Source organism: Oreochromis aureus, linkage group 18 (genome assembly GCF_013358895.1).
Source record: "Oreochromis aureus strain Israel breed Guangdong linkage group 18, ZZ_aureus, whole genome shotgun sequence".
NCBI lineage: Eukaryota > Metazoa > Chordata > Actinopteri > Cichliformes > Cichlidae > Oreochromis > Oreochromis aureus.
The window spans coordinates 12864230-12881796 of NC_052959.1; the positions used below are offsets into that span (position 1 = coordinate 12864230).

At 40.3% G+C, this 17567-nt stretch overlaps 2 protein-coding genes across 2 annotated transcripts; both read left to right on the top strand.

Annotated features, from left to right (window-relative positions):
• The first annotated feature begins 453 nt into the window (after nt 1-453).
• On the top strand, nt 454-5470 carry cdc34b (cell division cycle 34 homolog (S. cerevisiae) b). The gene is made up of 5 exons (XM_031738327.2): nt 454-1261; nt 1378-1464; nt 1866-1963; nt 2757-2891; nt 3487-5470. The coding sequence occupies exons 1-5, from the start codon at nt 1076-1078 to the stop codon at nt 3695-3697; spliced, it is 717 nt and encodes a 238-aa protein (XP_031594187.1). The 5' UTR covers nt 454-1075; the 3' UTR covers nt 3698-5470.
• A 1117-nt stretch (nt 5471-6587) lies between these two features.
• On the top strand, nt 6588-16751 carry sirt6 (sirtuin 6). The gene is made up of 8 exons (XM_039601687.1): nt 6588-6778; nt 7214-7341; nt 10378-10560; nt 11764-11823; nt 12726-12821; nt 12914-12994; nt 15475-15598; nt 15750-16751. The coding sequence occupies exons 1-8, from the start codon at nt 6713-6715 to the stop codon at nt 16065-16067; spliced, it is 1056 nt and encodes a 351-aa protein (XP_039457621.1). The 5' UTR covers nt 6588-6712; the 3' UTR covers nt 16068-16751.
• Nucleotides 16752-17567: the final 816 nt, after the last annotated feature.

Below are 17567 nucleotides of genomic sequence, written 5' to 3' on the forward strand. Positions count from 1 at the left end.
ATTATATTTTTAACTAGTTAACGGGGCAGCAAAAAGCCCCCTCGAAGGGGCTTTCTGTAAAATGGCGCGTATTATTTACGTCACGAGAACCTTGAGAAAAATAAACTAGAAACAAATTCCCCGTTGTTTATATGAAATCCGCACCCCTCCTCGGAGTACCATCTGAATACAACTGAGAACCGTCAGTGTACTGAAATAATTTCAGGGTGAAAACAGCTCAGAAGCACGAACAATATTTGGCGTTTTTGTGACGTCAGAAAGTGGCAAATGCAGTTCCCTAAATTCCCTCTCAAATAAAATGTTAAAGAAATATTCTCTAAAGGCTGTTAGTTTTTTCCTGGATAAATTTAATTTTATATAAACTTATGTAATAAGATAGTCAACTGCGTCATCGCACGCCTTCTTTGCTTTTCTAAAGGGGAAAAATAATGTCGACAGGTGGAAACTGGACTACAAATCCCGCATATCACAGGGCGCCATTGCCTGTTTGTAGAGGAAAGGGGACTCCTTTCAGCAACATTCTTCTCTATCCTGTCTTCTCTTATGGCTGTATGAGCTATATTTTCCGGCTGTTGCCGTAAAGAATTCATGGGTTTGGGTATATAGGTGTGTTTTCTGTCCTAGCCTGGCTCTTGTATGCGGTTAGGAAGTATTCGCGCCGCGCTAAGATCGGCTCGATCTGGTCGGTGAGGTAGGGCTTGTTAGCTAGCTCCTAGCTATCAGTAGATTTACGGCTTATATCCGCGGCTGTTCTGCCAGGTAGATCAGCTAAAGCTGGAGGCGCGGGTCTGACACAATGGTCGGTCAGTTGCAGATTTCTTTGAGTGTTGACATTGGTAAATAATTCCTCTGTTTCGGGGACAGATCAACGCCACCTTTGTTTGGCTCGAGCACAGCCTGACACGTTTGGCCTGTTTTATTGTCTCGGTACTGTTGTTGTTGTTGTTTTCGGGGTAGGCTGCTTGGCTCATTAGGCTAACTTTGCCGTGTTCGCGTGAACAGAAGGAAGCAGTCCACTGTTCACTCCAGAATAATCCTGACAGCCACCCAGACCACCACCAGCAACAACAACATTATGGCGCAACCCGACGCCCCTCATGTAGCCAGTTCACAGAAAGCACTCATGCTGGAACTGAAGAGCCTTCAGGAGGAGCCCGTGGAGGGATTCAAAATAACACTGGTGGACGAGGCTGATTTATACAACTGGGAAGTGGCCATTTTTGGACCACCAAACACTCACTATGAAGGGGGATATTTCAAGGTAAGAAAGCCAAAGTTGTGTGATTACTTCACTCAATGTAGTACAATACACAGGCTTTACTGAATGAATAAAGGTTGCCACACAATTCAAGCCCCAAAGGTCTCTTTTTGTCCTAGGCTCGGATCAAGTTTCCTCTAGACTACCCTTACTCCCCTCCGGCTTTCCGCTTCCTCACCAAGATGTGGCACCCCAACATCTATGAGGTAACAACATGACATACTTGTATGCCCTCCCACTGCTGTTTGTGATGGGAGCAGCTGTCCTAGGCTTGCCTCATGATTCATATGATCAAATACCACTTGCATCATGGGGCCCATTAGACCCATTTAAAAAAAAAAAAAATGTTTGTTTGTTATTGAAGCCTGGCAGTTAATTGATTGACTGCCAGCAACCTTAAGGTGTTCAACCCAGCTGAAAACCACAGGCGATCAAGCTTCATAATCTCTCCATTAGGAGAGGTTGGCTTTTTTTTTTTTTATGTTTTGTGTAGTGTGTTTAGTATTTTTATACAGGACTTTATCAGATTCTTGTTTTTAAAAAAGTCTATAACTAAATTTGACTGAATCACATTTGAAGGAGCTTTCTTTTCCCCTGTGTCTTTTAGAATGGAGATGTGTGTATTTCTATACTGCACCCTCCAGTGGACGACCCACAGAGCGGAGAGCTGCCTTCAGAGAGATGGAATCCCACCCAGAACGTCCGGTTAGCACTCCCTCATTATCTCTCTCATGTCTCTCCTTTCTTGGGTACCTCCCTTCTTTGTCCTTTCTCAGCCACTTCAATAATTTACCTGAGTCAGAGTCTTATCGCATGACATTCGTCTTCATTGGCTTCTTTTTACTTGTATCTAGAAACTGAATCCATATGTGGGCATTCAATGTATTATACACCTTGTTAGTTAAAGCAGTTTGAGTTGCCTCTTGTTTTTTTGCAGTATGGAGGCATTATCAGTCAGTAGGAAGAGGAAGATATCCTCTTTTATACTGTTTTATTATAGTAGAAGTGCATTATTATGCATTGCTTTCACAGCACAAGTTATTACACAAAAATACAAACGTCACCATTTCTGAACATGCTGAACATTCAGTGACAGTCTTAGGACAACAATCCTCCTCAACCTTGTTTAAATAACATTTACAAAGGCGTAGAGAGGTCTGTTTTAATCAAAACACAGTCCAGTGTTCTAGTTGCTCATTGTTTTATCCAGTGCAAATTACCTGACTGTCGTTTACAGCATTTTTGAACAATTTAAAATAATCTATTATCTGCCAGAATAATTAGCATTTAAATCCATACTGAGAGACTCTTTATCCATATTTCTAAATTCACCCAATAATAAAATAAAATGTAATTTAAAAAAAAAAATAACATAAGGCAGAAAGTAGAAATTCCTTCTTTCTTTTTTTTTTTCCTTTTTGTTTAAATTCACATAACTTGTGTGTTCGTGTCCTGCAGTAGATGCCACGCTGACTGCCACCTTTGTGTTTGCTTCCAGGACCATTCTGCTGAGTGTGATCTCACTGCTGAATGAACCCAACACCTTTTCTCCTGCCAATGTGGACGCGTCTGTCATGTACCGCAAATGGAGAGACAGCAAAGGCAAAGACCGGGAATACGTGGAGATCATCAGGTAAACAGTTTGCATGATTCACAGTTAAAAGAAATGGTATAAACTCACTCGCAAAACAAAAGTAACTTCATGTCAGAAGATGTATCTCATAGTTGTAGAGAAGATTTTACTGATTCAGAGGGTCAAACTAATGCCCTGCATCAAGCAGAGAAATACAGCTGTATTGATTGTTGAAACAGCTAAAACTGTCCAGTGCATTATTAAAACCGCCATTCTTCTGGGAATAAATATGTTCAGAAAATAAAAATCCTGAATGATCAAAGCTGGAGTTCACTTAAACATTTGGCAAAATCAAATTGCCCAAATTGTGAAAGAGTGTTAGCAAATCCACTGCAGGTGTTTTTAAGTACCTTGGAGGCGACCTAACCAGATGACTGTTGTGGGTGTGTGGACTCTGTACTGTGAATGTTACTTGTAAAACATTCATAGCATAAAGGTAAAATTTTGCACAGCTTCATTCATTTAGCAAAAGATCAGCTGACTGTTGGGGGATAAGGTGGGAACTTTTCTTCAGATTTGGTTGATCTTTTATGGAAAGACAGAAAATAATAAATCTCCAGCTGTTTGTAATAACGCCACTCTGATCTCCCCTCAGAAAACAAGTGTTGGCTACCAAAGCTGAAGCTGAGCGCGATGGCGTGAAAGTGCCCACTACGCTGGCGGAGTACTGCGTCCGCACACGTGCCCCAGCCCCCGATGAAGGTTCCGACCTGTTCTATGACTATTGCTACGACGAAGACGACGTGGAAGGCGAGGATGGCGACTGTTGCTATGACGAAGACGACTCGGGCAATGAGGAGTCCTGACGTGCTTTTTTGCGGCACCCCGATCTTAGCTGACGTGTGCTACCCCTCCTCTCTCTGCCCGGGTTGCCAGATATTCTAGGTTTACAACCAAGAAAGATTGGAAGCTTCCCTCCTCTAAACCAACACAGAGCTTTTTTCCTCTCGCCTCTGAATGCGTCTTGGAGGTTGAAATTGATGCCTTGCTGTGGAAGGTTCTGACCTGGTAAGATTTGCACCAGCACAAAAGTCACCAGTTTCTTCAGTTTTTATCATCACCTAAATCCTTACTTTGAGGGGAAAAAACACACACAAAAAACCCATAACTCTCACATACCCTGCCGAGTTTCTCAGTCCCGTGTATAGTGTAAGGTGTTGTGGGGTTAAAAAAAACAAACAAAACAACCCAACTGTCAACAATAGCAACATTTGCACTGGTGCAAACACTTCCAAACATTTCTCAGCCTGTCTTTTGCATATCTTTCTTTCCCTAATTGTAACTGGCTATTGCTCACTGCTAGTTGGTCACAGTGATGAACAGAAGATTGAGGACTTCAAACAGCACGTTTGGTGTGCTGCAAATATTCAGTTTTTTGGTTTGTTTGTTTTGTTTTGTTTTTCCCTCTCCCAAGTGTCACAGTCTGTCCCGCTCTGATAGGACAAGACACTAATTGTCACGTGACAATGTTTTCAAAGTTCCTGTGCATGCCGGAACTTCTTTTCAAAGCTTTTTGTCTCTTTTACTGGTGGACCGTTTATCTACGTCATGATCCGTGTGATGACAAAGACTTCAACAACAAGGACTCTCTGCCCGGAGGACCGGCTGGCTCAATCGGAAGGTCAAATCCTCACGTGAACTTTTTTTTTTCTTTCTTTCTTTTTTTTTTTTTTCTAACATGAAGTTGATCTTTGCCGTGTTTTCTTCTGGTTACTGTTGGATGTATTTCTCCTGTCATTTTAAGTGTAGGATTGTGTTATTTGAAGTAGTTCAGATTAAGAGTTGTGTAGGATGATCACGAGGGAGTTGTTGGGGCAGAGCTAATTATTGATCACAATTGCATTTCTCCTCGGGGGAGGTCACTCTCTGATGGGCCCCACTTGACCCAAAGACCAAAAGAAGTGTGTTTTAAAGAAAGCCCAAAACATTTGGTAACTGTTTGTCGCACTCTGTTTGCTCTTTGTGTTCTCTCTTGCAAGCTTGTTTTTATTTTACCGTTTTCTTCAGATAGATGTTATGCCTGTGTTTTGTTTTTTGCTTGAGAATGAGTTATGTGATGACGAGATTATTAGGTTTGATTGACAAAAACAATTGTAGGTATTGTCTCATAATCTATGATCCCACACTTCTCAACAAGGTTCTTTCTTTTCTTTTTCTTTTTTTTTTTCTCCTGCCAGTCCTCGGAAGTGAACAAGACCATCACATTTTATTCTTCCATCGCTATTCTGTGTTAGTTGAGAGTGGACTTTTTTTTTTTTCTTTTTTTTTTTTTAAAGAGTGCGTGGGTGTGCTCTGTGTGAACTTTTTCATCAGCAATATTGATTGTTTTAATTAAATTGGGAAGTCATACTGAATTTCTCAGGATAATGAATTACATGTGACACAACAATTGAGAAAAAGTAACTATTTTCCTCTTCCGGTGGTCTTCAGTGTTGGTTTGCATCATTAACAGGAACCGTGACAGATATGCACATATAGCTGTATGAATGATCACCATGTTGTTTTATTCACCTGTGTAATTTTTTTTTTTTTTTTTTTTTTTTTTTCAGCTATTTAAAAACTGAAAAAATAAAGATTTATTTGGAAGAAAAAAACCCCACAGTGCTTCTTTTTCACTTGATTTGTATGTCTGCATTTATTATTAGTAAAGCTGCATAGTTATTTATAAAAAGGTTATTATAAGGTAAAGGCTGCTTTTTCTTCTTGATTCCTTAATACAGGTTTCATGTTGGAGCATGTGGGTCTGACTGTCATGTTATTTACCACTGCGTGTTGAAATCCACTGATTTCACAATAGACTGCACCTTTTTTCTTCACAGCTCTGAATGTGAATATATATTTTGATTTATTTCTTGATGATTGTTATGTTCTTATTTTGTGTACTTTGTGCTACAGAAACAGTTCTAGTATCACAACTTTTTCTGGAAATGTATGCTTATGCTTTTCTTTTTTTGTAACTTTCATCCATTCACCTGATTGGTGGGAATCAAATTCAGCAGATTTAGACATGACTGTAAAAGACAGTGATAGATGCAGACTGAGTGGTATAGAAACAAACAGGCACACAAGCTGACCTCAATCACAAACTGCTTTGAATATTTCAAATATTTTTAAGCATTTCAGGCAAAGTCTTCACATTTTCTGCATTCACATTGCTTTTTCTAGTTAGTTACTGTTGCCTCACTCGCCATTTTCTCTTCTTCTGACTATACTCTATAAACTGTGGAGATGATTGTATGGGAAAATGCCAGTAAACCAGCTCATCTGGGACCAACAACCATGTTACGTTCAGAGTCCCTAAATCACTTTTCTTTCTCACTCTGATCCTCAGTTTGAACTTCAGGAGGTTGTCTTGACCATGTCTACGCAAATAAAGGGACTGAGCTACTGCCATATGATCGGCTACTTAGATCTTTCCATTAAGGAGCTGTAATGTGCGCCTAATAGAGTGAGAGTATTTTAGTATAAAACATTCTTTATTCACAATGTAGTGCTATTAAAATGAATTTCAAATAATAATGTTAACTTGAGATAATTTATAACAAATAATTGTTTATTTCTTAAGATATCCAGCATTTTGTTTATTTACTTTATCTATTAAGAGACCTTTAGTATTCGTTGGTACTACTTGGAGGTTCATTGTGGAACGTCTTCTGAACAGAGAGGTTAATTTCCCAAAGTTCATGAATGCAGCATCACTTCGGTCGCTTTTTGATGTCGTCATCGTAGCTCTCGCCTGGTAAATTTTCGCCGCCCGGATAAAACACGACTAATTTTAATTAAAGAAAAAACAAAACAAAAGCACACTACCGTCTGCAGCCATGTCTGTGAATTATGCAGCTGGACTCACGCCGTACGCAAACAAAGGTGTCTGCGGACTTCCTGAGGTAACTGAAGCTTTGGAAGCAGGTAGCTAGCAGGTTAGCCGCGGACGTTTGTAGTAGTCTGTTTGGAGAGCTTGGTCTTTAAAAACGAGAGTAACACGAAGAGCTTCTGTTTGTCTCCAAGCATCCGAGAGTACTCCAGGAGTGATATCACATTAGTTATACGTATTTTATTAGGCAATGCACATATCGTACATATACTATATTCAGCACACACGTATAGATCTGAAAGCTAAAGGAGAAGGCGAATAGAGGAGTCACAAGTACCAGCACTTCAAAACTGTCAGTGTTTCTTTTAAATCTGTGCTGAGCTGTAATAAACTGTGTTATAGCTGTGTGCTTGTACCTTTTATCAAACAGACTTATTCATTGTAATTTGATTTGAATGTGGCTATCTCGGTCAGCTCTTGAAATCGCATCTTTTCTCTTCTGCTGCAGCACTTTGATAGTCCTGAGGAGCTGAAGGCCAAGGTGGAGACTCTAGCTCAGCTGATTAAAGAATCTCAGTACTTGGTTGTCCACTCAGGAGCTGGGATCAGCACCTCGGCAGGTATCCCTGACTTCAGGTGAGACAAGAACAAAAGTGTGTTGTTTTTTTTAATTTATGTTGACGTGGAGTTTTTTGCATAGCTTGTGCACCTCTAGGCCAAGTTACATTTTCTTTTAGAAGTACAGAGAAGGAAATACAATCCCTGCAAAAACAAATATTATGTTTGTTTTTCTGGAGCTCAAATCTTAAGAAAAGAAACCACAAGATATACTTAATTTATCTCAGATTTGGAAAGTTCTTTTCTTACAGCAGGTCAAAATCATCACCATCACCACCTTGGCAGATGATACAGTTGGGACACTGAGTAAAATGTGAATAAAAACACAGTGTAATTATATACAAATCTCATAAACCCACATTTTTTTTCACAACAGAACAGGAAACAGTTAAAGTGTTTAAACTGAGACATTTTACTACTTCATGTAAAATATTAGCTAATTTTGAATTTGATGGCAGCAGCGCAAATCAAAACATTTGGATGAGTCACATGTAGCGCCACTGTGCAGCATCCCTGCCTGTTTTAACAGTAGCCTGATGGGGTTCAGATCAGGTGAACAAGGAGGCCATTTAGCGGATCAGCAGTCTTCGCTGCATGAAAATCATGTTTTTTCTTTGTCGTCCTCAACCCGAAAAGGCCCCACAAGCTCATCTTTGATGATACCAGCCCAAACCAGTACTCCACCTCCCAGTTTGCATGATGCTTTGATGTTTTTCAGATGTTTTTCCACCAAGACTCTTCTACTGTGAATCTGCATGTAATGCAGTTGATGGTACATTGAGGCAAACCCTGTAATAATGTGCTAACAACAACCATGTGCAGCTCAATGATATTTCAAGTCAGACTCTTCTCAGTTCATGCAATTTTTTGACTGCTTTTCATGCAGTATCCACCCAGAAGATGCCTAATAATTATGCACTAGTTGTTGATGTCATTAGATAGAGATGCACATCACCTAATATGATTGTTTTGATTTTGGAGTAAGAATCTGAGTTGCAGTTAAGAAATTTTATCAGTTTAAAAAAAGTCAATGTTACCGATTCATTCCGATTATTATAATGCTGTTAATTTAGAGTTTTGATCAGCAGTGATTAAAACTGGCAGTAAAACCTCACTGTTGCTTGATGATAAAATCTTCCAAGTGTGTTTTATCCTTTGAGCCTGAAGTTGGCCAGTGTTGCTTCACGGTTTTGTCACTGAATATTTTTCAGATGGAAATTTTATACTTTAATTGACCTTAAAGAGTGAAGTCATGAAATTTAATAGGCAGCACAAATGAATGATTCTGATTGTTTTTTTTTCTATTTGTTTTATTGTTCTCTTATGAATTGCACATATTAGCATCATCAAATATCATAGCTAAAGAAATTATTACTGTGTGGAGAAAAGCTGTGTTGTGTGGTCATGAGCTCCACCAACTAAGAACAGCCATGCACCACCACCCACAGGATCGAGAAACAGCTATCAGTCTGTCAATCCCTTCCATGTCTGGGCCGGGTGAGGTTTCCCGTGTTGAGTCAAATTAAGCCGCGACTACGACAATATCTGATCGTCTTTGAACCTTGTTCTTGAAAGTCGGAGAGGTCAGGAGGTAGAGAAAGTCATCTACCAATTAGAAGGTTGGTGGCTCGATCACTGGCCGCTCCAGTCTGCATGCCAAATATTCATGGGCAAGATCCTAACCCCAAATTAGTCTCCAATGTAAGTAGGTGCTTAAGCATGGGGGGGGGAAAAGTGCTTGTTTAAATGAGGCATGATGGGAGAATAGTAAGCGCTATACAAGAATCAATCTATTCACTGTGAGCTGAGCTGATAATTTCTATCAGCTCAGCTCACAGTGAAATAACAAAAAAAAAAAAAAAAAAATTGTTATTTTGGGAGATGTAACAAGCACCTCTTGGCTTATTCTCCTGTTTCTCTTGTAGTACCGTGATTTGAGCAGAGGAGGGTGGTGCTTGCTTACTTCACATCACCACTGTGTAAAACACACTGAAAATATAATGGAAAATACTTCTATTGTCTGCTTAGATTGTCTTTGGTACTGTGACAAATCTTTGCCTCCCAAATGCAGAGATGTGGAGCAGATAGAGGTCTTCATTGTAGACATTCAGTTGTACTATGGATTATGTGAATTCACACAAATGCATAGATGCTCGGATGTGAAGACAAATTAATATTTCATTGCCTCACCTGTCAGTCAGGTGGAGTTGACCTTGGAGGGTTTATCATTAGAGCCAAGATTAAAACATACACATAAAGCTCACTAATGCAAACTGTGTTCCCTCTGCTGCTCAGACACACATAAACACACATACTCCAGATGAGAAGAAATTCAGCTCATTAAGTTACCGTTACTGACACCTTAATATGTAAATGTAACAGCTTCACAGACTCGGTGGCTCTAATGTCACGCAGCATCGTTCACAGGGTGACTAGGGTGTTGTATGCGATGCACGCATCACTCCCTCACTGCCGATGAGGCTTTGAGCCGGTCGGCTGAAAGACGGGGTTTTTAAAGTCCAAGCTGAGAGCAAAAGATGAGACGTGCGGTTGTATTTTTGGATTTGTAGGATGCGCTCCATCGTCTGATGCTTAATGATAAGTTGCATGCCCTCACAGTAACTTGGCAACTGTCACGGTGTTAGACAGCTCCAGCAGTGAGTGTACCACTGCGTTCATCCGACCATTCAGACATCCAGAACTGACAGATAATCACAGGAGCAGAAACGGAGCAATTTCACATTGAACATCATCCACATAGTCAACAAAAGTTTTCCTCTCACATTAGACTGTGAGGATTTTTTTGTTGTTGTTTAACATGATCGCTATGATTTTTTTTCTTACTTTATATATATTTTGCAGTGGTTTTATTGGTCTTGGACTAACAATAATGTCAATTTCATACAGATATTCTGTTGAGCTTCTCTACAGAAACCTTTCCCATGGGTTTATTGTTACACACACCTGATGTAAAGCCTCTAGTCCACTATATTACAACCTGTCCAGTCCCATTTATGCTCACTCCATGTATTTATAATCTTTATTTTCTTTCAGGGGTCCCAAGGGTGTGTGGACTCTTGAAGAAAAGGGTGAGTCGCCTCATTTTGATACCACATTTGAAGATGCTCGCCCAAGCTTGACTCACATGGCTCTCCTGGGACTACAGAGGGCAGGGTACCTCAAATATCTCATCAGCCAGAATGTGGACGGCCTGCATGTGCGATCAGGCTTCCCCAGGTAATTTAAATCGTAGAGACATTGCTATTCTCTATCTGCAACTACACAGTATATGTCAGACCTTAAGAATATCACTAACTTTCATGATGAATGCTTTGGAGCTGAAGCAGAATGAATGGAGGAGGTGTAAAGTAGCTCTTTAGCTTTCAGCCTCACTTGTTTATGAAATGCATGCAGCAACCACATTACTTTTGTTTTTCCCAATCATATCAATTCATTCCCACTTGCTACATGTGACTCATTGTGTAAATTTTGAAGCTGCTGCTGTGTGATAACAGCTGCGGTGAATAGCTTGAAATAATTTTCAGTGCAATGGAAAATGTTTGGTCTGAGTCTGGGTTACACAGCCATATTGGACTAACCCAAGGCCAGGAGTCCAATTTTTAATTCAGCACATACATCCAGCCTTTATGCATATTGGAAGGCTTGCTTTCCCTGGAAGCCGTTTTTTTTTCTCAGCCTTCCTCCACCCTTGGTCAGGTTTTTTAAATGAGACCAGGCAGCGTAGCGGTGGTTCTCTGAGGAAATCATTAAGCTGGCGAAGGAAACCAGTTGGGCCTAATCGGCACAGGTGCCAGGTGATGCTCAGAAATTAATACGAGTGCTCAGAATATTTATAAGAGTCCAAGTTGAAAAGAAGGACAAAGAAAAAGTTGAGCTGTAGTGTCCTCACATTACAGGTTTTTCCTGGGTCGAAGTAGCCTTTGTTGGGTGTTATGTACGGTAACAGGCCATGAATCGATGGTATTTGGCTGAAATATTCACAGATTTTTATTACACTATATTGGCAGAAGCATTTACTCAGCCATTCAAATCACTTAATTCAGGTGTGCCAATCACTTCCATGGCCACAGGTGTTTAAAAACCAGCATCCAGTGTTGGATGAATTAGAGCGGACGCTCCAAGCCAGGCCTTCTCTTCCAACATCAGTGGTGCGACCTCACAAATGCACTTTGGTAAAAACGCCAAAAAAATTTCCATAAACACTCCTAGACTTCATGGAAAGCCTTCCCAGAAGAGTTGAAGCCAGGATGTCGCTCAAGTTCATATGGGTGTAGAGGCAGTGAAACCCCAGTTAACGAACCTACTTTAAAAAGTATTTTATTACATTGGTGGTTATTTTGTTTCGGTTCTGGCACCAAAAAGTTATATCTGCGTTGGCGACGATGAATAACACGAATATCATCTGCCTCTCTCTGTCAGGGATTTGTTATCAGAGCTTCATGGGAACATGTTTGTGGAGGAGTGTGAGAAGTGTGGCAGGTATGTGCATGCACACAAACACAAAAAGTTACATTTTGATATAAAAACAGCTTGTCTTACATTGAATTCACATTTCATTAGGCGCTTGTTTGGCAGTACCAGCAGCAAACCACGAGGCTGCCACATAGTGCGTAAAGCATGCAAATAAGAGGATCTGTTTATGTTTACTGCTTAAGAATGCACGTATCCAAGGAGTCCTGCACCTTACATTTCCTACTGTCACAATGGACTTTCTACCATCTCCCTCCTGGAATTTGCACACAATCTACATGAGTAATGTGTTGATCAAAACATACCGTGGTAGTATTGCTCTTTATGTATTCAGAGGAGTTCCATAAGTACATAGATAGTTGCTCAGAAGGGCCCTGAAGCAGATGCCCCGCAGCAGTAGAAAACCCATGCTGGTTTCCACTTCCAGCAGGTAAAACCAAAAACTGGCAACACTCAAAGACGTAAATGTAAGGAGTGGTTCCCCCTGCACACGTAAAGGATCCTAATGTGAAATAAATCTGGAAAGAGCAGGACTGCAGCAGCTCATTATCTCCAAATGCTCTCAGTAACATTGCAGTGACTTTACTTTGTTCCAGTGACTTTCAAAGTTGTTGGATTACCTCCAGGATTAGGTGGAAAAAAGGGGCTTGAGAATTAATGCATGTTTAAACAGGTCTGCGAGAGTTTCATGATGTGGTTAAATCCCTGAAATCTTTAGAGGACCTTTTTAGAAAGTCCATCGTTTAGGTCTAAAAGATGTGCGGTTTGAAGTAGCCACTGAGTGTCAGGCTTTGTGTAAAATTAGACCTTGCTTTGATGCCTTGGGAGCAGCTTGGTCTTCTTTCTTATAATTCATATAAAACTGCTGTGGACGCACTGAGAATTAAATGGAATTCTTGTTGGTTTTCCAGGCAGTACGTCCGAGAAAAGGTGATCGGTGTGATGGGCCTGAAACCGACAGGACGCTACTGCGAGGTGGTACGATCCAGGGGGCTCCGAGCGTGCAGGTGACACATGCGTAGGCTTGTGCATTTTAAAGACTCAAAAAGTGAGTCATTGCTGATTTATTATTTCCTTTGTGTTTCCTTACATACTAAAGAGGGAAGCTGATCAGCACTATACTTGACTGGGAGGATGCTCTTCCTGACAGAGACCTGAACAAAGCAGATGACGCAAGCAGGTGAGAGGTGCAGTAGTTTGAACTCTTTTTTTTTTTTTTTACATTAAATTGTAGATGTTCTTTGTTTAACCATCTGCTTTGATAAGGCGGAAACAGACAGCATATGCTCTTTTCTGTCAGAGTTCCTCTGACATGTCTGTTTTTTTATCTCAATATAAAAAGCGAAAGCAGTAGTTCAAACGCATCCTGTGAACTGAAAAATGTGGAAACTGTTTGATGATTTGCTTTAGCCTTCTGTGGCCCTGCTATTGCTCCTGACATGCAAAGAAGACCTTATTTGAAAACCTTTTTAGGGATTATATATGCATTGCAGTTCGCTTTGATGTCCCCATTTTCCTCTGGAGTGTGAAAATTTGCATTCTTTCCCCTCCGCCACAAAAAACCCTCTTATTGCCCTGTTTGCTACTCAGGAAGATGAATGGGATGTATACATGTGTCACCTTGATGCGCCGTTTGTAATGGATGTATTATTACTAACTAAAGTACAAAGAGGAGATTTGGAGCTCCGACCATTGAACTCTGAATTATGTGTTCGTGGCAGCGGAAAAAGGTGAAAAATTACCGAGCTGTAATCAATGCGAGGTTTAGCAGCAGTTCATGCAGTGGATTTGACTGGGCGCAGACCTGGGAATCCGTCCGTTGCACCGTTTTGAAGATGAAAACGACAAAATGTGTCTGATCCCAAGCGAGCAGGGGACGGCACAGTGCAGGAGTTCAGCATGTGTTCATTGCACAGCTGGAAATGTTGCGTGTTATCAGACTGTATATACTGAAATTTGATTTCTGGTTTTAGTTGTGTTTGTTTTATTTTCTTTGTGGTTTAGAACTGGAGCTGCATACACTAAGTATCTGTTTTAGTATCCGTTTTATTTATTTGTTTGCCATTTTTGCCTTTGTGACTGTAACAGCTGAGGCCAGAGGGAGGGACTGTGTGTTTGGTTTGGTTTGGACTGCTTCTCACTTATGAACACAATATCTCTTGACAGCCTTGAGGGGATTTCTTCAAAGTTAGAACAAACTGATTAGAATTCATAGTGAACACTCACTGGAAACCCTCAGTGTGGCTTTAAAAAAAAAGAAGACATTTTTTGGACCATAACACAGAAGCTAATTTGCTATTTATAACAACAAACAGCACAAGTATGCCATAGAATCAAATTGCAAAAGCTGTAGTCTGAAGAGTAACTCACGTGCTGTACCTTGACCAGCTGACATAGAAAGTGCCTTTAAGCTGACCTTGCCATTTATTCAGTTTCAGTCAAGATAAATGAGCTTTAACTGCCATTTTACTGACTGATACAAACGTATATATACACGGGCCAAAGACGTGACATTGAGGTTTTTATCGAGGTGCATAGTTTCTGTTCATTAATTTTATGACATGCTGAGTTTATTCTATAAAACCTTTTTTTATTTGAATACATTTTCATTGCATTCAAATATATATTCAAATATATATATATAAGTCCAAAGATAAGATAAGATCAGATAAGATAAGATAACCTTTATTAGTCCCACACGTGGGAAATTTGTTTTGTTACAGCAGGAAGTGGACAGTGCAAAAGTTATGAAGCAAAAATTAGAATACAATAAGAATAAATACAGTACACAACTGTACAGAATAGAATAGAATAAAATACTATATACAGTAGAATAAGATAAAATAGAATAAAATATACAATAAGATAAAAATAGAATACAAATGCTATATACAACTGAGTAAAAATACAACGATGCCAGAAAAGATTATTGCACATTAGTGTTATTGCACATTTGTGGATGTGTGTGTTTGATCAGTTAAAGTCTTTGTTGTGGAGTCTGACAGCAGTGGGGAGGAAAGACCTGCAAAATCTCTCCGTCCCACACCGTGGGAATGTCAGGTGCCTTAGCTGCCTGTTGAATGAACAGACTTGGATGACTAAAAATGCTGTTTAAATGATAATAAATTTAAAGTAAAAAACTCTGGAGCGGTTTCCAGCCATCCATCTTCTTCTGCTTATCCAATTCGGGGTTGCGGGACAGCTGGAGCCTATCCCAGCTGCGAGCCGGGGTACACCCTGGACAGGTTACAAGGCTGACACGGAGATACAGACAACTATTCACACTCATATTCACACTTATGGCCTGTTTAGAATCACCAATTAACCTAACCCCACTAACTGCATGTCTGTGGACTGTGGGAGGAATCTGGAGTAGCTGGAGAGAACTGGCCCAGGCACAAGGAGAGCATAAAGTAAAAGTCTGTTTAAATTGAAAATGGTTGCAAAAGTCAGGTGGTGCCACTGCAAGAAATGGCACCTAAATAAATGAATAATGTAATTTAACACTCTAAGATAATCTATTAGATATATAGATTGCATCGATTATGTAAAACAGAAATGATGTCACATCAGGGAACCACATATTACAGTGTCAGGGTATAACAGCTAAATGAGACGAATGATGAAGAACTGTTTTGTGTGTGGTGTCATCCTCTTTAGACGAGCGGACCTGGCTCTGACGCTGGGCACGTCCCTGCAGATCAAACCCAGTGGAGACCTCCCACTCCTCACCAAGCGCAAGGGTGGCAAACTGGTTATTGTCAACCTGCAGCCGACCAAACATGTGAGTGTCATGTATGCAACACCACCACACAAAAACGCATACACGTGTAATTATTTACCTTTGAAGTGTTGAATGATGTGTGTAAATGCTGAAAAAAACACTGATTATTATCAACCGTTATCTCAATGGCTGCAATTTTCTGTGAGTGCAGGACAAGCATGCACACCTGCGTATCCATGGTTATGTGGACGACGTCATGAAACAGCTGATGGAGCTGCTGGGACTGGAAATCCCAAAGTGGGATGGACCAACTGTCTGCGAGAGCTCCACAGCTACCACTGAGACCACCGCTGATGTCAAACCACCGCCTGGTGTTACTGCGAAGGAAAAGGTGGAAAAGAACTTCGTTAAGGAGGAGAGGAAAAGAGGAGCTTCACAGCTAACAGACGATGGAAGCGTTAAGGAGGAGACAGTTTCAGTAAAGAGAGAGAGAGCGGACCTCCCGGTGGAGATAAATGAAGAGAAATAGCCTCAGGTGCTCTTTCTGAAAAGCACGCCACAAACCCGTCCACAAACACAACCTCACAGCCAAAGGTGATTTGAGCTGGTTCACGGAGGTCAGAGCTTCTTCTCATCTGGAACAAAGACTTTTCTAGCGCTGTAGTGGGTTTTTTAATCAGAGATTTCTGAGACTCCCCTTCCTGTCATGTTAAGCAGCGATGTGAAACTGATGCAGCTCGAGCCTGAACGAACTCTTGAGTTAGAGAGAGAATGTAAAAGTTCTTCCTGCCATAGCATGGGGCATCTCGGGCAACTCGGTGTTTGGTTTTAGTTGGAGAGCAGGGCTGTTGTAGGTGGGATAATGAGATGAGATCTGGAGCACTTCATGACAAATACAGTTTTAATCAGGTTTGTAAGATAGCTGCACCATATTAAAGCTTTATTCATAGCCATGTGCTCCAGATCTCATCCCTGAAGACCTTGTCTCTAAAGACTCTTTAGTTCAGTAGAAAATGAAAAGGAGAAAGCAAGCAAGCATTTAGAAAATATGAATAACAAGTTTGAGTTGAGGGAAATTTCAGTTTTGATTCATAATCATGCTGTATATTTTTAGGAGAATATTTATAACTCAGGATAAAAGCACTGTACTCTCAGTTTGTTTGTTTGTTTCATACAGTTTGTATATGTTTTGACAATAAACACAAAAAAATCTGTGGAACAATCTGTATACTCTGTTGCTTACTGGCTGCAAATGCAAATCAGCATTTGAGAGAACCTGGACTAAGCTGTGTTGAGCTGGGATAGTGTGTGATTAATTGTGTTTGCTGTGATTTTACACCTCTGAGGTCAACATTTAAACACTTTAGTAATGTTCAGATTCTCTCTAATTATGTATTGCTGCTTTATGAATGAATGCTGTTATAAGGTCTATGGCAGAAATGACCTCAGTGACAAAAGGAGAGAAGAACATCAGTTTTTTTTTTCTACCCCCATTTAAGTCAAATCGGTGCTGCATCTGGATTGCACTTACCTTCTCTATTTTTAATGAAGCCAGAATATCCATTTTGTGTAATGGGTCACAGGTGTTTGCAAAGGTAGATAATTACTGCAGCAGACGTGTGACTGCTTGGCTGTTTCAGCCCATTAAGGCACTTTGATCTGACACACACAGAAGCAACAAATGTTAAAGCCAAAAAACACAACAGCTGCAGACACAATGGCATACACTTAAACTGCCTGAATGTGAACGGATCATTAGACAAACCTCTAATGCCTTTACTGTCTGTACCTCCATTTAAATGTGTTTTAATTATGTCTACTCGAGAGGTGTCCACACGCTATGTTTGAAGTGAACTTTTTCAGTTTACTTGTGATGAGGTGTGTCATATGGGGTTTCATGATATAATGTGTCCGCTGTCAGATTACCTTTCAATTTAGGTTCAGGGTAAACCTTGCTAGTACTGACTTGGACCTCCTTTTACCTTCAGAACTGCATGTGGCTAAGATTCAACAAAGTATAGTAAACTCA

Bases quoted from the DNA above. Each gene is read 5' to 3' on its own strand.
- sirt6 (XM_039601687.1), top strand. From the start codon at position 6,713: ATGTCTGTGAATTATGCAGCTGGACTCACGCCGTACGCAAACAAAGGT. The intron at 6,779-7,213 runs GTAACTGAAGCT...CTTCTGCTGCAG, and splicing joins GTGTCTGCGGACTTCCTGAG to CACTTTGATAGTCCTGAGGA. The intron at 10,561-11,763 runs GTAATTTAAATC...TCTCTCTGTCAG, and splicing joins GTGCGATCAGGCTTCCCCAG to GGATTTGTTATCAGAGCTTC.
- cdc34b (XM_031738327.2), top strand. From the start codon at position 1,076: ATGGCGCAACCCGACGCCCCTCATGTAGCCAGTTCACAGAAAGCACTC. The intron at 1,262-1,377 runs GTAAGAAAGCCA...TTTTTGTCCTAG, and splicing joins ATGAAGGGGGATATTTCAAG to GCTCGGATCAAGTTTCCTCT. The intron at 1,964-2,756 runs GTTAGCACTCCC...GTTTGCTTCCAG, and splicing joins AATCCCACCCAGAACGTCCG to GACCATTCTGCTGAGTGTGA.